We start from the raw sequence: 19,119 nt of genomic DNA, 5'->3' as shown, positions 1-19,119 counted from the left end.
CAGAAATAACTTTAGGCTAACACTAATCAGACTAAGCTAATCAGTTCATTTGCAATGCAAATGCTTTGATTGCATTGGCTAAAGCCTGAGTAGCCGCTTATCAACAATAAGAATTACATTGTTTTCTTAAAAACAATATGAACGACACACACAGTGCATTTAGAGTGTGCCATGTGACGTGTTTCGAAGAATTCAAGAATATTCAGCAGGAAACAATGAAGAGCAGGTTATCCATTGGGATTTGATTGGTGCACAATGATAATTTGTACACAATAAGACATTTATAAAGAAAAATTTATCTATTAAAAAAATAGGGTAATTTTTGAAATTATATGATGTATGGTGTGGCACAAAATGCTCCTTCATGCACCTGTAAACTGAGGGACGTAAGGTGTAGCTAGTCGTTCAGTGTTGTAGCCACTTCCTCCAAGAACCTCAGTGATCTTGGCCTGTTGGAACAACACCTCTCCTTCCAGCTTCTCCAGTGTCTTAGGAATCCTGGGAAATCATACAAGGGAATCATAATTTAGAATATATAATTTACAATATTATTGTATTTTAATCAAATAAATCAATTTAAATATGCATAAGATTTTTACAATTTAAAATAACTTAACCTATTTAAATAAATATGTAAAAATACTATAGTCTTCAGTCACATGATCCTTCAGAATTCATTCTAATATGCTGATTTATTGCTCAAGAAACATTTATTTTGATCAATGTTGGAAAAAATGATTCTGCTTAATATTCAAGTGGAAACCGCAATTCTCGCTGAATAATATGGAGCATAATATAAAACATTAAACAGTTTGTCTTACGTTGGGTTTTCAACGAAGACATCCTCAGGTAACAGGTGAGGAATTTCTTTTTGTCTCATTCCAATCACCTGCAAAAAGGTTAATACATTTTATTCATCTAAAATGGTTATGCAATAGATCTGATAAAAAGAAACTGTTAGTGACTACAGATCAGGCGGTTGTGCTCAGCATCTATATGGCACTGACCTCATGAACGTGTTGGCAGAACGCTGGAACGGTGGTGAGCTGACTGATGAGATTGAGGTAAGCAGAGGACAGGGCATGAACAGCACAGCGGTTATACACCGGTAACGCCTCCTCACCGCTCAGTGCCAAGTCCTGGAAGGAAAGCAACACAGGAAGATGAGAAGAAACTCTGAAACCAAAGTCTTTATGAATTCCTTGTTAAACCACGTAGGTCATGATGAAACAAAAAACAAAATTTTTAACATTCAAAAATGTGATGTTGAATTTCTAATTTAAAAACAGTTTGAGTTTCAAATAAATGAAAAAATGATCTAGCTTCATAATAAAAATATGACAATAAATAGATAGAACCATAACATATTTCACACTCTGTGTAAAAGAGCTGACAAAGATTAATAGTTTAGTTTTGTTTTCTTTGTGCATGTTGTGTGTTTACCGGTATGTGTGGTTTGATGGACTCGCATGTAAACTATAGTAGGGTAATGGAGACCATTGCAAATATAGTTTTTATGTGTTCCCATTTGTGCCATCAGCACAAGAAAGGAACTAATATTGAATTTCCATGACTTTACAAAAGATTAAAAAAAATAAAGAGCGATTACGGCAGCCAGAAGAAAGAGATATTAAAGGGTAACTAAACCCCTGGTCAGAGCCTGACTCCACCAACTGGCAATATTTGAAAAATGCTGGAAAAGTGGGCGGAGCCCAGCGGAGATAGAGGGGATGAACGGATACTCTATCCTGATCGTTTTCAATAGTTGCAATTCCAACTCCTGACTCGCTACAGTGGTTTTGACGAAACAAGATGGTTTTTATACTGCCATGGACGTGGTGATGGCGCAGTGGATAAGACACATGCCTTTGGTGTGAGAGACCCGGGTTCTAATCCACTGCTAGACAACAATGTGTCCCTGAGCAAGACACTTAACCCCTAGTTGCTCCAGAGGCGTGCGACCTCTGACATATATAGCAATTGTAAGTCGCTTTGGATAAAAGCGTCAGCTAAGTGAATAAATGTAAATGTGGTAGCTTGTACCAAGGGCGTGGTAAGCTGGAACCTGCTTACGTCAGCTCTCACCGCTACCGTCACGAACTACTGCAAACATCCAATAGGAAAATTCAACTGCACTAGCCACCGTTCAACCTGAAGAGGGCAGCACTCAGACGTTTTTACACCATATATTGTAGAATTAAAACACTTTATACCCAAATGTCAAAAAAGTTACTCGAATCAATGAACAGCACTAATAAAGCCCCAGTCTTACAGATCATTCATTTAAAAAAGTTGGTTTAGTGTTTAGTTACCCTTTAAATTTACAACTAAGGTAACACAAATTCAGGCCAGTACAGAGGACACAACAGCTAAATAACAACTCATAACGATTGGGACAGACCGAGAGTGAGGTAAAGGATTTTGGTAACCCCTAATTCTGCCTGGTTGGAATCGGTGACCCTGACGTACTATATGTGTGCAGTTGTTCAAATCAGACTAAAATACTTTCTAAGATTTGAGACTGTAAATTTTGAATGCATACATCTTCTAAAAGTGCATTTTGTCATTGTTTAGGAGCAAACATATTCATAGTAAAAGTCACAAAACTTTAGGACTTTAGGAGTGTAAACACACCTGTAGAGCGAGCGCCACGCGGATAAGGTCCACCACCACCTCTTCGTTGGCCAGCTCCATGCTGATGAGGGCCAGGAGTGAGTAGAGCTTCTCAAAGTGAGGCTGCACGCTGCTCTGTTCCTTACTGCACAGGTAAATGTGTCTGTACAGATGCTGCGCATGCTAAAAACAGAGATATCAACACAACATCAGCCCTTTGGACATATAAGATCAGAATGATCATGACAACGGGGAGATGAGTGATGGATAGAAGAATGCTGTACCTTCTTCATGAAGAGGTTGTCTTGACGTGAGCACTTGTCCACTTTGAGCTTAAGCACAGAGATATCAGAGATGATACTGCATGGGGACAAAGTGACACATGAAACCACAGGAAAAACTAGTAAAGCCTGCATGAAAAGCCAGTTTTAATGCTGTAGCGACTACGTGAATAAACCGAACACAATTGAAGCTGTCATACATAATCACTGTAGCGACTGACCGAATCCTGCTTGTTTTCCTTTCACTGCTGAACAAATATGAACACATATACGTTTAATTCACAAAACCTTGAATCATGTGATATGGTGCCCCAATGCAGGTGATTGATTAACTTCGTTTATGACGCATTGCGCAATCAAGAAACAGGTCCCCGTTGTTCTCGAACCCTTACCCTGCTTGTAATTTGTGTTCGGTCACAAAGAATAAGACTGCTCCATTCAGGGTCTCGAGCTAACTTTTTTCCCCCCTCATCAATTATTATGTCTCCTTAGGCTGATAAGTGGAGTTACATACAAAACTACCCTTTGTCTTGAAGTAAACCATTTGCGAACTAAACCCTCACGTGGTACACACCACGGATGTGACAAATGCTGACCATAAGGATACCCACACACACACACACACACACATAAGGACTTTCCTCCAATTCTCCAATATCCATAAACTCATCCCAGAACAATTCTCGATGGACTTATATTCAAACATCATGCAACTGCACAATTCTATGTTATTCTATGTTATATGTGTGTGCCTAATATGCTTAGATGCCATAACAATTCATAATTGTTATAAATATTAGAGGTGTGAATGAAAGTGTGTCGTGCTTCATGTCAGCAGGATTGTACGTTTTTAATTCAAAAGATGGCTCGATTGAAATCTGTGTAAAATGTTTTGTATTCGTATAGTAGTAATAATGTCTAAATTGTGGCCTATTGTTCTCTCTGCTAGTGCTGGATAACAAGGAGATCATAGATAACCCATGATTTACATGAAATAGGGCCACTTTTCTAATTGGCCAGAACCCATCCGGGAGGTTGGACAACTTTGAGTTTAAAATCTTAGACCCGAACACAGAATCTCTTGTGTTCTCGCTCTCTTGCTGGCTGCTTCTTCCTCCATCATGTGACGCGCTCATGACTCTCTCTCGCCCACTCTCTTGCCCTCGCTCTCTCCCTCGGAAAATATCTCGGCAGAACAACAAGCCGGGTGGAGCCGACGATGGTTAAAGTAACCATGTAGACGAACGAAGACAAATGACCCAAATCAAGATCAAAGCCATCTAACTCGTCTCACTTTCCTTTCTTTTCCTTAGTTTTCTTTTCTTTTCCGTTAAAAGTCTCGGTTCTAAGTTAAGTTTTGCTGCAAAGTTTCGTTTAAACGTTTCGACTGCAACGCGCTTCCAACTTCAAAGACTTTCATCCATCCGCCAACACACCACGTGACTGGCTGCCCAAGATCTTGCAGGCACGAGGAGACCACTAGCCAAGCAACGGACCCGGGAAACCACTTTACACCGACAAAAGGGAACCCCAAAGCAAGGACAAGCAAGTAGCCTCCTGACTCTAGCTGAACTGGTGTTTAATATAAAATTGAATAACCTGCCTAAGAAACGATAGAAGGGTTAAATCGATGATTGATGGATTTGTTCAGGTCATGTCTTTTAAGTGCATATAGAAACTTGGGATCTCACCATCTGACTCCTAAAACCCATTCTTCCTCACTCTCTTTCTTTCTTCAACTTGTATGAATGCGTGTGCGTGTGTTTGTGTTAGATATTAGTTTTATGTGTTAGTCATAGGCTTATAATCAATAAAGTATTGTTTGTATTTGAAAAGAAAAGCATTACTTGTGTTATGTGCTTACGAATTTATTGTCTTGAACTGCGATCTAAGCTACTTATGCTTTTACCCTGGAATTATTTCTTAATTTAGCTGTTAGCTGGGAATTAGTCTTTCTTGGCCAGGAAGATATTATATTTCCTAGAATTAATAATTGTTTATGCTTTCCGTTCATTGGATGAACTGATAAAATGATCATACTATTGATTCTGCTACAGTAAATTCTGAAAATAATTAAATTATTAATTATTGATCATAATCCGTTATGAATAATAATTAGTCATATTTATACGTGCGTATAAACGCTACAATGAATTTACCTGTAATGTGAAATTTTTCAAATTTGAAACTGAATATTCAATGGTCATTGAAAAGTGCAAGTAATTATTGTTATAAATTGTTTAATGGTTACATACATTTTATTTTATTAATTACAATTATATGCACTGATGAACTGAGCACAATAGGACATTTATTATTCAAGTAAATAGGGTCAATTTAGATTTCATGCTCTCTTAAAGTGTTAGCAGATGGAAGCTGACCAGTAGAGTCCCCTAGTTCATCAGCACATATTACCAATAGAATGGGGTCAAAGTAAGATTCTTTATAAAAAATTACTTTTATTCAGCAAGGATGCATTAAAGTGATTAAAAGTGACGGTAAAGACATTTATAATGTTTCAATAGATTCCTTTTTAAAATAAATTAATTAAAAATCGTTTTTAATTAAACCAGCTATTTATCAAAGAATCCTGATAAAATTTTGTTCGTAAAATATTAAGCAGCACAACTGTTTTCAACAATGATAATAATAAGAAATGTTTCCTGAGCATCAAACCAGCAGGTTATAATTATTTCTGAAGGATCATGTGACCCTGAAGATTGGAGTAATGATGCTGAAAATTCAGCTTTGCCATCACAGGAATAAATTACATTTTAAAATGTATTCAAATAAAAAACAGTTATTTAAACTGTAATAATATTTCACAATATTATTGTTTTGCTGTATTTTGATCAAATAAATGCAGCCTTGGTTAGCATAAGACACTTCTTTTAAAAACAAACATGAAAAAATGTAAAACTTTTGAACAGTAGTGTATACACCATGATCAGAACACCTAGACCTAAATCCAATAAAGACACTAACCTGATGGTGGAGAACTTGGGGAGGTTATCGTGGCGATCGATGAGGCTGACCAGAATTTCCAGAACCAGCAGCCGAATTTCTGCATCCTCTAGCAGAGCAAATGACAGCAATGGGTCCAGAAAGGAGTTGGGCAGAGCTGTCAGCATGTTAGTCGTCTGAAAACCACATGTGACCTGGACGGTGAAGAAAAAAAAGAAGAGAGAAACATTACCTTTGCAGCATCAAATCTTTGCTATGATGTAATTCTCTTTCATGAGGCATCAAGCAGGTAGACTTTACCTGTCTCAAGGACTTCAACAGCATGACTTGGATCATTCGGTTTCCTTCAGGCCTGCAGTACAGACACAAGAAATGATGTTCACCTCAGAAAATGTACAAAGTGAAGACCTTCGAGCTTTCAAATAAAACAGTAATTCTGTTTGAATGGGTTCTTTTTAGAAAATTCAGACAATCGGATTTGCAAAGACTTTAGCCAAACAACAATTGCCACGAACTTAAATGCAATGGTATGAAAATAAAGAAAACATATGTCTATTAAATGTAATGTCTCATAAATGCTTTTATCTACCACAATAATGTTTAATAATATTAATTTGTGGGATTTTCTTAGTAAAAAAAACAGTATGTAGTGGCTGCAGTGCTCACCCTGAGCCTGTAGAGGGCAGTGTGAAATGCATGCCTGGAATAGGGATCTTTCCCATGATGAACAGCATCACTTCCGAGCACTGATACGTGGGTAACGTGTTTGCAAATGAGCCTTATTTCAAAAGACACAGACCATAGTAATGAAAAATAAAGAAACTTAAAGAAGACCGTGAAATATCTGTCGTATTATGCTCACAAACACACCGATAGTCCTGATGACGGCTTCCTGTAGCTGTCTCTCCTCGTGCTCCTTGATGATCTTGGTGCCTATGTTGGTGCAGTCATAGGATCCTGTGAGTTCATAGTCCACACTGAGCCTCAGATGCCGGAGCAGCGTGTTGAACACCTCCAGCACCGTGGGGCCTAAAATAAGCAACAAACAGACACACACATTAATATATGCAGCCACTTTTTTAACATTAGCCATCTGCAGCTAAGCAGAGTAGACTAAATCAGTACAACTAGAGATATTAGTGTCCAATTTTTGAACAAATAGTTGATTTTCACCCACTCTTTTTACTAATCAAAACAATATGCAAAGCGATTATAAGTTTCTGGGCGGTAAGAACAGTTTTCAAAAAACTAAATATTTGACAAAAAACTCTGTAGTGCAATAAAAAATTCTTGTTGCAATTCTTTTTGATGATGCTAGTAGTGATGCAAAAAGTATACTTTTTAATATGATAAAATATAAAATTATATTATTTATATAATTTTTTAAATATATAAAATCAGTGATAAAGCAAATGAATAAAATATTTTTTTTAACCAGGTCATTTAAATCTTCAAAATGTCCAAAAGGACCTGATTCACATAAATGAATCGGATGAAATGACTCAGAGTTAGTTTCGAGCTGCAGGTGGCGCCGCCCCCTTGGGTCAGCAGCAGTGCTGCCAGAAGAAGTGTGACAGGGCTTTCACACGGGACATTAGGTGTGAGCACTGTCTTGACGTCAGAGAGGAGAGTCTGGCTATAAAAATGTATATTATTGGCTGAAATCTAGATTGGGTCAGATGCAATGTCACACTTCTCTTCTCACAGAGGAGCAGCTTAACGTCTGGGGGAAAGTGACCCAGATACTGAGCATAGGCAGGAAATATGTGATATATGTTATAGCTTGTGCATAAATATTCAGAAGACACCACTCTGTTCCTGTGCAATGAGCTTTATACTGGCTACACTACTTAATGTTTAGTATAATAATGACCGTGATTCATTTTAACCGGCATTGTAAATCCACACCCACCAACAGAGCCACTGGAAGCGATGGCAGCCGCCTCCAGAAGGACCTCCACTATCCCAGCACGCACTGTGGCTGAGCTCTTACTGTTGGCATCTAAATGGCCCAAGAGCTGCTGGATGACCAGATGAGAATGCTGAGACTGGAGGGATGGAAAGAAAGAGAGAAAAAGAAGAGAGATTTAAATGACCAGGTTAAAAATCTTTATTAAAAAATGTAATTAAATTCAAATATTTTAATAAGGATAATCTTTGCATCACTAATAATCAGAACTAAACAGAATTGGATAACATATTAATATAAAGTAAAACTATTCACATTGAGTGTGTGATGCCCAATTGTTGGTATTCTTGGTGATTAAAAGTTTTTAATATCTTAAGTGAATTGTTCAGCACCCCAAGAATAAAATATATTAAGATATATTATTATTATAACCTTATATATATATATATATATATATATGTGTGTGTGTGTGTGTATGAGAAAGTGTGTATAATTTCTGTACCACTATAATATAATACGTATACTATAATATAATATAATATGATAGATCTGCTGTACATAAATTATAAAAAGTTTCTTATTAAAGTTTAGATTCTTTTTTCAATTAAGGACTAAACTCACCTGAATGGAGTACATGATGATCTTAAAGCAGCGCACTGCAAATGTTTTGCCTTCCCACAGAGAGTGATTATCAAGATGCCTGCGGTGAGAGAACCGAGAGAGCTTGAGCTAGAGAAATGAAGCCAGAAGCGACTGAAAAATGAGATTCACACCACCCGAAGTGAGATTAATTATGAACTCATAAATAATCCAGAACTGAGATGAGTTTTAAATATTCTTGAGTTACTCTTAATCAATATGCCAACATTAACAGACTGGATAATTATAAAGCAAATTTCCTAAATCTTAACTTGGAAGTAATGTAAGAATACAGCTATACCTTAAAAACTAAAGAAATACCAGCATAAATGAAAAAATATATATTTCATAACCTATTCTGACAGGCGTGATGTGTGGCAGATCTCTTACATAAGCACAGGGGTGACTGCGTTCTTGATGTTGCCATAGGCGGCACGGCCCAGCAGTTCCCGAAAGCAGCGCTCCGTCAGCTCAGCTGGGCTTTCTTTCTCCTTCTCACTGGCCTGCAGCGGAGAGGGAGAGCGACTGCACAGGAAACAGAAAGAGGGAGACGTTTAGTTTTCAGCTCTTCTCAACTGAGAATTGAAAAAGAGCTTGGGTTTCGGAGAAGAAGCTGAATAAAAAACTACTGACATATCAAATCACCAAATGAGTGTTTAAAAGTGAAAAAGACCACCAGTAATTCAATAAGACAACAGGCCTAAAGAGGAAATTAACAAATTTCCAGCAGTGCCCTTCTAATATTAGGCAATGATTCTTGCATTAAAGACCTCATAATTTAGACATTTTCTCTGACTGTTAAAATTAAACTGTCTGTTTTTGATACTGAAATTATAAGACTAATGTAAAATGACCTCTATCATTATTGGCTAATCTCCACTTAGCCATATTCAAGTTTTATTATCATACATAATTTGCTTCTTAAGTAATTCTTAAGTACGTTCTAAAGTAAAACATTAAATATGTTCTAATGGGCTTTGTTTTATACAATAAAACAAGACAAAACGTGTTTGTGTAATTTATAAGCATGAAAATCTCAAATTAAAAATACAATATAATATATATAAAATAATACAATATATTAATATATTTAAATTACAACATTAGAACTATATAAATTGAACATTTTAAAAAACATCTACTATTGAAATTTCTTAATAAAACCATTGCCTATGCTATGAACATAAAAAGCAGGACAGTCCAGCTATAGTCACATGAGTTATATTAAGTCATCATACATATTTTTCTTCCCAAGTAAATTTATCTTAAGTATGTTCTGATTTTTTTTTTTTTTTATAGAAAATAGAGATTGAGAAAATACCCTGAAAGTCTGACAATATGTCATAAATAAAGGAATACGTCCTGTGAGAGCTTCACTGTCTGTGTCAGAAAAAGAGCGTTGGGTCTCACAGGGTTCGTCTCATCATTAATTAATCACACTGTTCCTCTGCCCTCACACACCCTGCTGTCAGTCAGTCTGCTGCTCTGCTCACGGTCCCTCGGTTATATAACCGCATGACGACTGTCGAAATCTGCAGAAGCTCTTCTCACTTCAGCTAAATGCCTCTCGCCACACATCCAGAAGGATGCTGGACTGTTTAGTTTACCAGAAACAAACACACTGTGTTTTAGTCCACTGCTGTGGCTGCTGTTCTGCCAATCTGAAATGTGCACATCTGACAGGATGAGTTAATTATCAGCTGCCCTTTACATCAAACGGCAATTAGCACATACCAAACAGCAAAAAGGGGTAATTAAAGTCTCTTCCTGCGGTGTAATTATGGCTGCATAGGGGGCACATCAACAAAGACTGGTCTTTGATGATTATAATGGCAACAATTTAGTTTGACGTCTCACAACACACCACTCACATTTGGTGCGGTGTAGCTGTAGATCAATTATGGTTTCAAACGCCACAACTTTACATATCAATACAAAATTTAAATGATGTACAGGTGTGAAAATAATTTTAAAAAAGACTGTGAAACCCCAAATTCAAAATGTTGTTCTTTTGAACTTCCTACTCAGCAAAGAATCTTAAAAAAGTATTTTATTATCCACAAAAATATCTGCAGCACATCGGTTTTCAACATTGATGAGAATAAATATTTCTTGAGCACCAAATCAGCATATTAGAATGATTTCTGAAGGATCATGTGACAGGCTGGAGTAATAATGCTGAAAATGTAGCTTTGCCATCACAGGAATAAATTACAATATATTTATATATATTTACAAATTATTGTTTTACTGTATTTTTGATCAAATAAATGCAGCCTAGGTGAGCTTAAAGCCTTTTTTTAAAGACATTAAAAAATCTCAATGTTCCGAACTTTTGAATGATAGTATAGGTATTTCTACATGGTTATACAAAATATAAATAATTGTTGAATTATCAGCAAAAAAACTATATTGTGATATATATGGTGCTACTGAGATTCTGTATGAAAGTACTAATACCATGAGTGGTCATACCGGCCATCCCTACTCATATAGTCACATATATCTTATTTATTTATTTTTTATAGCCATATTAGCATCAAAAATTATATTCATGGCAAAATAATTAAATAATACAATTTTTTTTTTTTTCATAAACTATCTACAAATATTTGATTTAACATTTGACAGAAATTAAAATTTAAAGCAGAGCAGTCCATTCAAATATATTACCGGCGGTAATAGTCAAAGGAAACTATAGATTCACATGATAACTGCAGCTATGCTGACATAATTGTGACCTCAGTCCTAGCTTGTTCCTAGCTTCTTCTCCTTTTTTGTTGTTTCCCTCCTCCCAACCACTTGGCTCAGAGTTGAGTCAGCAGGGACAATCGTGTCCCATAGGATAATGTCAAACTTGTAGGCATCTGACTGTAGGTGCAAAGACAGCAAGATGCTGCTTCTCACCCACACAGAATAGCAGTTTGCATGAAATGGTCCTAGAAATGGATGGGACTTAATGGCTGAACCTATCTGGATAATGGGTGATTACTGGATAAGACTTTGAAAGATACTTTCATACAGATTTGTATTAAACCCAGTGTGTTTGCTTAGTTTTTCTCTGTTTGTTTTGCAGGATGGACTTTGGGTGAGTGACGTCATTATGACTGAGGAGTGACCCCGTGTTGGAGCTGACCCCGGCAATTTGAGCAGTTCCCTTCAGTTGTGATGGCGCTCCCCTCTTCGTGCCGTTTTTGTTCCCTTTTCAGTTGTTTGTTTTGTTTAGTTTGTCTTTTCCTATTTTTTTCCTCTTACTTTAATAAATGTCAGTCCTTTTTTATCATTATCCAATGTGTTGCCTCCTTCGTCACAGCTTGCGAGCCTGCCGTAACAGCTTATATTGCTGGATTTCCAATTGTATGATATGTAATTAGTCAATTTAAATGATGCAGCTCAAAGGAGGATTCAGCTTTGAGAGCTGCCAAGTGTCCCTTGAGGAAGAAAAGTTTATATCCCATAGAAGTCAATTATAAACTAGTTAAAGCCCAACACTCTCACCTCTCTGTGCCTTCACCAGACTGCAGATTGAAGAGCAGCGAGGGGACGATCTTGTCCATGTGCTGAGGGTCCCAGATGTTCGCCTGCAACTCATCGTTCACGGTCTTCCTCACTACTCCCTGCAGACCTTTAATGCCAGCCATTCGGATTCTGAGATGAGGAAGTACTCAGTTAGTTTGGAAAAACGTGTGTATCCACCTTTTTTTTTTTTTTTATGTGGAAATAAGTAGTTTTCAGTGAATGTGCAAGACTTCTGATTCATTAGCTCTGCTATAGGTAAATAACTATAAGAATAACAAAGTGCAGTAAATGGTGAAAATATTTGTGCAACAAAACAGTGTGTTTATGAGTATGATAATAAATTAAACTAATATGATAAATACCAATTTGCAATATAAATCAGCATAACAGACTGTTTTTGCATAGGTAAAATAACTGGAAACACATGACACTGGAAGCCTTGAACATTTAACTTACAAATGGCAATGCTCTTATGTTAAAAATAAGGTGTATAGTGTATACAGTATATAGTTATATTCTATTAAATGTTCTATCTATCTATCTAGATTGACTGCACACAGTCAGACGTGTACAGTACATGTGTGTTCTCTCACTTGGTGCGGATGTCAGGGTCCTCAAAGCTGGAATGGCACATCTCGCTAAACCGCGACACGAAGAAATCATAACTGCGATGATATGAGGGAGTGTCCTCCTCGATGTTAGCAAACTTCACAAACTGGAAAACAAGAGCAATTCAATAAAAATAAACTAATTAATTACATAGCCAGGAAAACCAAAGTCAAATCAGGTTAAAAACCCATTTCCTTGAAAAGACTGCAAATGCTGCTCTAACCAGGGCCAGCTTGTGAGTGATTATAAGACAGTATTAACAAAGATTAAATGTTAACGTAATATTTTGTTCTACATTAACCTCGGTCGACCTCATCATCATTACTGAACAATAAAAGCTTTTCTGACACCTACAACCAAGAATAATAAATATCCATATAGAGGAACAAACTTCACCTGCATGGAAGTAAATTGATTAAATTAATAACATTATTACACTATTTTAAGGTTAGGACAGGGTCATTAGTTTATGCTCATTCAAATACTTATATGTTTTTAAATGTTAATGTTATTAAACCATGTATCATATATTATATTCACATATAATTTCACATATTTGCATTTATATTCATATTTGATGAGCATTAACAACAAATCTGTAACATACTAAGTCTTACTTAGTGTTTCAGATTAAAAAAGGAACCCAATCTATTATCATTTGACAGGTTTTAGGTTATTTTTAGATTTAGCTATTTTGAGTCAAGATCACTGAGGCCATGAATAAAACAAAAATAAAATGCCTTATTATAGAAATGGTAGAGAACTGATGGATGAGACCCTGTCACTAAGATGATTTAATGACTCATTTTAAACTAGCGCCTGCATACTAAATCTGTTATTAATGAATAATTGCATAAACTCTAGACCTACATTTCCTTCTTATTATGTGATGCGGCCTTTGCAGAACCCAAATGACCCATCAGAGAACAGATGTGGGTGCAGTTCTGACTAACGCATCTCTATCCTAAAGCATTTCCAGATAAATAAGGTCATTGTGAAACGCCACTGAGCATTAAATCAGTTTAAAAAGGGCTTTTATATGTGACTGATATCTGCAGTGTGCAGTAGCTAAGGTGGTTATGGGTGATACAGAATATACTAAAATGGGTTAGTCACATTGAGTTTAAGCACTGCATTTTATGTTGTATGTGGGTGCATGTTCAATGCCATAGATTACTCATTTTGATCTATAATTGAGTCTGATTTTATTTACATTTCTTTATTGCATTTAGATGGATGCACTGCAGTGTGTGTGTGTGTGTGTGTGTGTGTGTTTGTGGCTCATCTGCAATGTTTATCAGCAAACATAAATATAAATATTTTATATAGTACATTTTACATAGTACATATTTTATATAGTATGTACATGGTGTCCTAAATACAGAACATTAAAAGGGACATATTACACACATTTACACAATGTTACAAAAAGTGATAATTTAGATTTTAGGAATTTTCTTTACTATCCCAGTCATTTGTGATTACTGGACAAGGATTTTGTAAAACAAAAATTTTATGGAAATTGCACTCATGAAGAGTAAGTGACTGAAGTTCAGTGCTTTACCCTTTGTGTCAGTGAACTACCATACAACAGTGTGTACGTACTGAATTTGTTCCCAGGATTTGCAGGTTGGGCTTGTCAGCCTCCAGGAGTTTTCGCACCATCTTCAGGAAACTCTCCACAAACAGGTTGATACTCTGACAGTGGCAGGCCATTAGCAGCTGGTCGAGGGCTTCCATCGCAATACACACGTACCTGACGAGACAAAACACACACTGAATACAGGCAGGAGGAACAGGAGAAAGTCAAAGAGTTGTATTACAAAATACAAGACGGGAAGTCTCAGATCAGCCTTATAAATTTCAGTACCCATAACGGTGTCTAGCTACATCACGGGACAGTCTCTCAGACAGGTACGCCCCGATCCGATCCAACTTCTCAGGAGCTGATAGGGCGTAAAAAGTCAGCTTCTCCATGTTAGCCTTTACCAACCCATCCTACAGACACACACACACACACACACACAAACAATCAATAACCACAACAGACCTGGAATAGGTAAGAATTAAATATCCAGTTTTGTTTCAACCTTTGATCTTGATGATCATTAGAGTATATAGAAAAACCTTTGAGAAACTGTAAAATAAAATACATCGTTCAAAAGTTTGGGGTCACTAAGATTTAATGTTTTTGATAATACAGTAAAAAGTAATATTGTGAAATACTGTTTTCTTTTTTATCTATTCCTGTGATGGCATTTAGCAGCATTATTTATTAGTCTTTTAAAAAATTAAAAAAAGGGAAAATGAGCATGCATAAATAAACATTCAATACAGACTCAATATACTGTACTCAATATAGAAAGAAAAAAAAATCTAATATCAGCCAGTAATTAATATGGTACCATTATATTGCGTATCCCTACATGGGAAGCATATTTGCATTAAAAATAGTGCAGACAGAAATTATGCAAGAACACACTTTAACAGGGCAAATGACACATATTCAAATAAATACATAAATAATTGCACAAACTTATCCCAAAAGAAGACTTACAGATTCTGCATAGTAATGGGAACATTGCTCACAGTCACACCAGGTGACCTAAGGTAGCGACAGTTATTGTCTTGAAATGAAGACAGCGGATTTGCTATAAAAGTGGTGCTTTGATGGCTATAGTGCTTTTAAAGGGTGATGAATTTAGAAATGCAACTTTTCTAAAATTGTTTTAGTGAGTTGACAGTCTGTTACAAGTCATCATCTCACTTAAAGGGATACTCCACTTTTTTTGGAAATAGGCTCATTTTACAACTCCCCCAGAGTTAAACTGTTGAGTTTTACCGTTTTTGAATCCATTTAGCCGATCTCCGGTTCTGGCGGTACCACTTTTAGCATAGCTTAGCATACATCATTGAAGTGGACAAGACCATTAGCATTTCTAAAAAAAAAAATGACCAAAGAGTTTCGATATTTTTCCTATTTAAAACTTGACTCTTCTGTAGTTACATCGTGCACTAAGACCGACGGAAAATGTAAAGTTGCGATTTTCTAGGCTGATATGGCTAGCAACTATACTCTCATTCCTGCGTAATAATCAAGAAACTTTACTGCCGTACCATGAGAGCAGCAGGCGTAATGATATGACGCAGCTGGGGACTATTTTCAGGCGCTGCGTCATATCATTACGCCTGCTGCACTCATGGTACGGCAGTAAAGTTTCTTGATTATTAGTTATGCTAAGCTATGCTAAAAGTGGTACCGCCAGAACCGGAGATCGGCTGAATGGATTCAAAAACGGTAAAAACTCAACAGTTTAACTCTGGGGAGTTGTAAAATGAGCCTATTTCCAAAAAAAGTGGAGTATCCCTTTAACTCACCTACCCATTGGTTCCGCTACTCATTTGCATTGCTGCTATAAATATGAAATATTAAAGCTAAAACATTGTAGATAACCTTGTAAATGACCTAACTGACTAGTTGAGTCAACCACTTAATCCAAACTTTAGGGAGAAAAAATTATTTAGCAAATGGAGATGTGGAAAGTACTTCATCTATTCATCTATTGCTATGGACAGTTTTTGGTGCTATAGATTAATGTTACTAGTGGTAGTTGTTCGGTAGCTGGAAGACTATTATTGTAATGCTCACCCCTGCTGGTTTTAACCCACATTGAACACAGCTAATTTGCTGGATTACTGCAGCACATAGGCTCACAAAAATGAACTGAAGGAGACATTTCAGATATCTCAGCAAATAACATAAAATGGTGTTGAACTCTGCCTCAGCAAAGACTGCGAGTGCGAGTGGATCCGCTCCTGGCTCATATCCTCGGACACCTGCTTAGGTAATTGCCTCTTACACACTTTATTTTAAGTGGTCTCGGAAAGCAAGCATCTGCCAAGAGCATCAAGGCAATTGTAAATAGGTGGTTTGAGAGGCGAACAAGGGCTGTTTGACTGTAAATAGACTCTCTGCGATTGCGATAGTGTAAATGACCATGTTAAAGGATGGAGCTGAGAGAGAGAGAGAGAGAGAGAATGTCCTAACCTCTGGGTCTTCGGGGAAGATGTTGTCCACCAGTCTCTTGTAGCGTGGCCTCAGTGCCCCACAACAACCACACACCCCTGCAGAGAAAGAAAGAGAGAGAGAGAGAGAGAGAGAGAGAGAGAGAGAGAGAGAGAGAGAGAGAGAGAGAGAGAGAGAGAGAGAGAGAGAGAGAGAGAGAGAGAGAGAGAGAGAGAGAGAGAGAGAGAGAGAGAGAGAGAGAGAAATCAAGAAGAAATGTGGTTAAGGATTAATTTCTGTAAGAAAAGTGCCATTGATTTTAGGAAGACAGCTAATTTGCGCCCACAAATGGCATCATAAAAAGGGTTCTGGGTTGTCATCAACACCACAGAAAGCGATCTCAAGATATTGACAAAATATCATATTCCTCACAAGCACTGGTTTTGTTAGGCCCACATGGAAGTACGCAACCTGCTTGCTGTCATCTTAAAACTTACAACATTTCTTCAAATGTGAGATAAGCCTTTTTAAATATTTATCGCTGACAATACTGTAATAATTTTTTGCTCCCAATATCCAGTTTTCCACACCTTTTCTGGCTATGACCCTGGATAGGGAAAAAAATAACAACAGGACATCAAGCTATTAGTGGACCAAGGAGGCAAACTTCAATAACTGAGGACATGTACACATGGCGGTGTGTGGGCTTGTGGACGGTCCTTCCTGTAGGTCAGAAATCTGTCAAACACAGACAACCTTAAGGAAAATCATGCAACATATAACACATCATCTGACATTGGCTGCCAATATGCAGAGGGGAAATCTGCAATCCGATTGGCCCACGCATCTCAGCAGTGATGAGTCACACGTGTCCTACTGAACAGCGTGACGGCAAAACAATGAACTTCTGGAGGCAAGCATAACTTGCATGAAGTGTTTTCTTCCACACTGCTAACCGAAAACTATGGTAAGATAAAATCCCTTTTTGGAAAAAACAAACAAACAGATTTCATGGAGATCTGGCTCATGTTGAGAAAAGAAAGACCTTAATCTCTAAACGACGTCATTGAGAGGAAAATCTTCCGATCTGTGAATGTTTTTTTCTGATCTGTTCCACTAAAATGAATGTTTGAGAAAAAAAAGAGCCAAGGAGTCTCTATTTTTAGCCTTTGCTCTATTTTGACTTCAAAGAAAACCCTGCTGCTCAACTCAACTATTGCCTTCAAATGTCCCCATTTATGTTGAACCCATTTATGTGCGTTAAATCCTCATGTTGTTTCAAATGTGAATGACTTCCTTTTGTCCGTAAAACACAAAAGGAGAAATAGAATATTCAAGCTGCTTATCTGAATACAATGAAAGGGAAAACGTAATTATTCGTTGAAAATAGCTCTTGTAAATAGCATATTCAAATTTTTTGCAATGCAACTGTTTACAACACACAGGAAGTCAATCCTCGCCATTTTTTTTAATCTTAAAGCAAACAAGTCCTCTAAAAGGAATGCAATTTCAAAGCTGCTACAGAGGGGAAGATTGTTTGAAAATAATGACTAAACATTTTGATCCGTCTTCTGAAACAAAGCTATTCTATGGCTTCAGAAGACTGTAAAAACAGTGGAACACACACTATCGTTTGCATTCTAAAAATATCTGCAAGATATTTTTTAAGTTTTGAAAGAAGTCTCTTATGTTCACCAAGGCTGCATTTATTTAGTAAAAACAGTAATTCTGTGAAATATTATTACAATTTAAAACAACTTCCATTTTATTATATTTTAAAATGTAATTAATTCCTGTGATGCAATGCTGAATTTTCAGCATCATTTCGCCAGTCTTCAGTCACATGATCCTTCAGAAATCATTCTAATATGCTGATTTGGTGCTTAAAAAACATTTCTTATTATTATCAATGTTAAAACAGTTGTGCTGCAATCCATTTTTGTAGAAACCATTGTATATTGTTTTTCAGGATTCTCTGATGAATAGAAAGTTCATAAAAAAACATTATTTGAAATAGAGATCTTTTGTAACATTACAAATGTGTTCAGTGTGTGTCAGTTTTGATCAATTTAATTCATTCTAGCTAAAAAAAAAAAAACATCTTCCTGACCTTTTGACCAGTGTGAATAGTGTGCATTTTCATTGAATAAAGACTTTGGAAGTCAAAATTTTAGTTTGTTCCACACACAGCTTCAGGAGACTTATGAACTACTTCCATGATACGTTTATGAAGCTTTTTAGTCATTTTTGGAGCTTGAAAGCCTATCAACTTTAATTTTAAGTAATAGAGCAACTCTGAGATTCTGCTAAACACCTGTTTGGAAAGACATCATGGTGAGTAAATGACAGAATTTCCATAGTTGGCTTGACTACTCTAGGGTTTGTAGGTTTTATGATAATGGGTTTGGAGGCTGATAGCTGCTGCCACGTGAGTGAAGAGGAGCTGCTGCACTGCGCCGTGACTCTAAACCCACATGAACAGACAGAGATGGCACCACACTGACAGCCACCCTCTCACAAACAGCTGTGTTTCACACTTGTGTCTCTCTCCCACTCATTAAATCTCCATCTAGAAGATA

The 19,119-nt window shown here is 36.8% G+C and overlaps 1 protein-coding gene across 4 annotated transcripts in view; it reads right to left on the bottom strand.

The window, feature by feature from the left end:
• Window positions 1-19,119, bottom strand: part of efr3bb (EFR3 homolog Bb (S. cerevisiae)) — a 40,893-nt gene that overhangs the window by 1,593 nt on the left and 20,181 nt on the right. For all 4 annotated transcript variants that reach the window (XM_056269274.1, XM_056269272.1, XM_056269275.1 and 1 more), the window contains 17 exons: window positions 16,583-16,659; window positions 14,405-14,532; window positions 14,140-14,290; window positions 12,519-12,640; window positions 11,905-12,054; window positions 8,797-8,931; window positions 8,389-8,467; window positions 7,771-7,906; window positions 6,729-6,887; window positions 6,525-6,636; window positions 6,159-6,210; window positions 5,880-6,052; window positions 2,898-2,973; window positions 2,635-2,796; window positions 1,008-1,139; window positions 822-889; window positions 371-498 (listed from right to left, as the gene is read on the bottom strand). In XM_056269274.1, the coding sequence (XP_056125249.1) occupies window positions 371-498; window positions 822-889; window positions 1,008-1,139; window positions 2,635-2,796; window positions 2,898-2,973; window positions 5,880-6,052; window positions 6,159-6,210; window positions 6,525-6,636; window positions 6,729-6,887; window positions 7,771-7,906; window positions 8,389-8,467; window positions 8,797-8,931; window positions 11,905-12,054; window positions 12,519-12,640; window positions 14,140-14,290; window positions 14,405-14,532; window positions 16,583-16,659 (2,040 nt within the window). The remainder of the gene's footprint in view (window positions 1-370; window positions 499-821; window positions 890-1,007; window positions 1,140-2,634; window positions 2,797-2,897; window positions 2,974-5,879; window positions 6,053-6,158; window positions 6,211-6,524; window positions 6,637-6,728; window positions 6,888-7,770; window positions 7,907-8,388; window positions 8,468-8,796; window positions 8,932-11,904; window positions 12,055-12,518; window positions 12,641-14,139; window positions 14,291-14,404; window positions 14,533-16,582; window positions 16,660-19,119) is intronic.

Source organism: Rhinichthys klamathensis, unplaced genomic scaffold (assembly GCF_029890125.1).
Source record: "Rhinichthys klamathensis goyatoka isolate OS25496 unplaced genomic scaffold, OSU_Roscu_1.1 h1tg000281l_1, whole genome shotgun sequence".
Taxonomy (NCBI): domain Eukaryota; kingdom Metazoa; phylum Chordata; class Actinopteri; order Cypriniformes; family Leuciscidae; genus Rhinichthys; species Rhinichthys klamathensis.
Note: the sequence above shows the minus strand (reverse complement) of the source record. Positions and strands in the feature narration are given on the sequence as shown.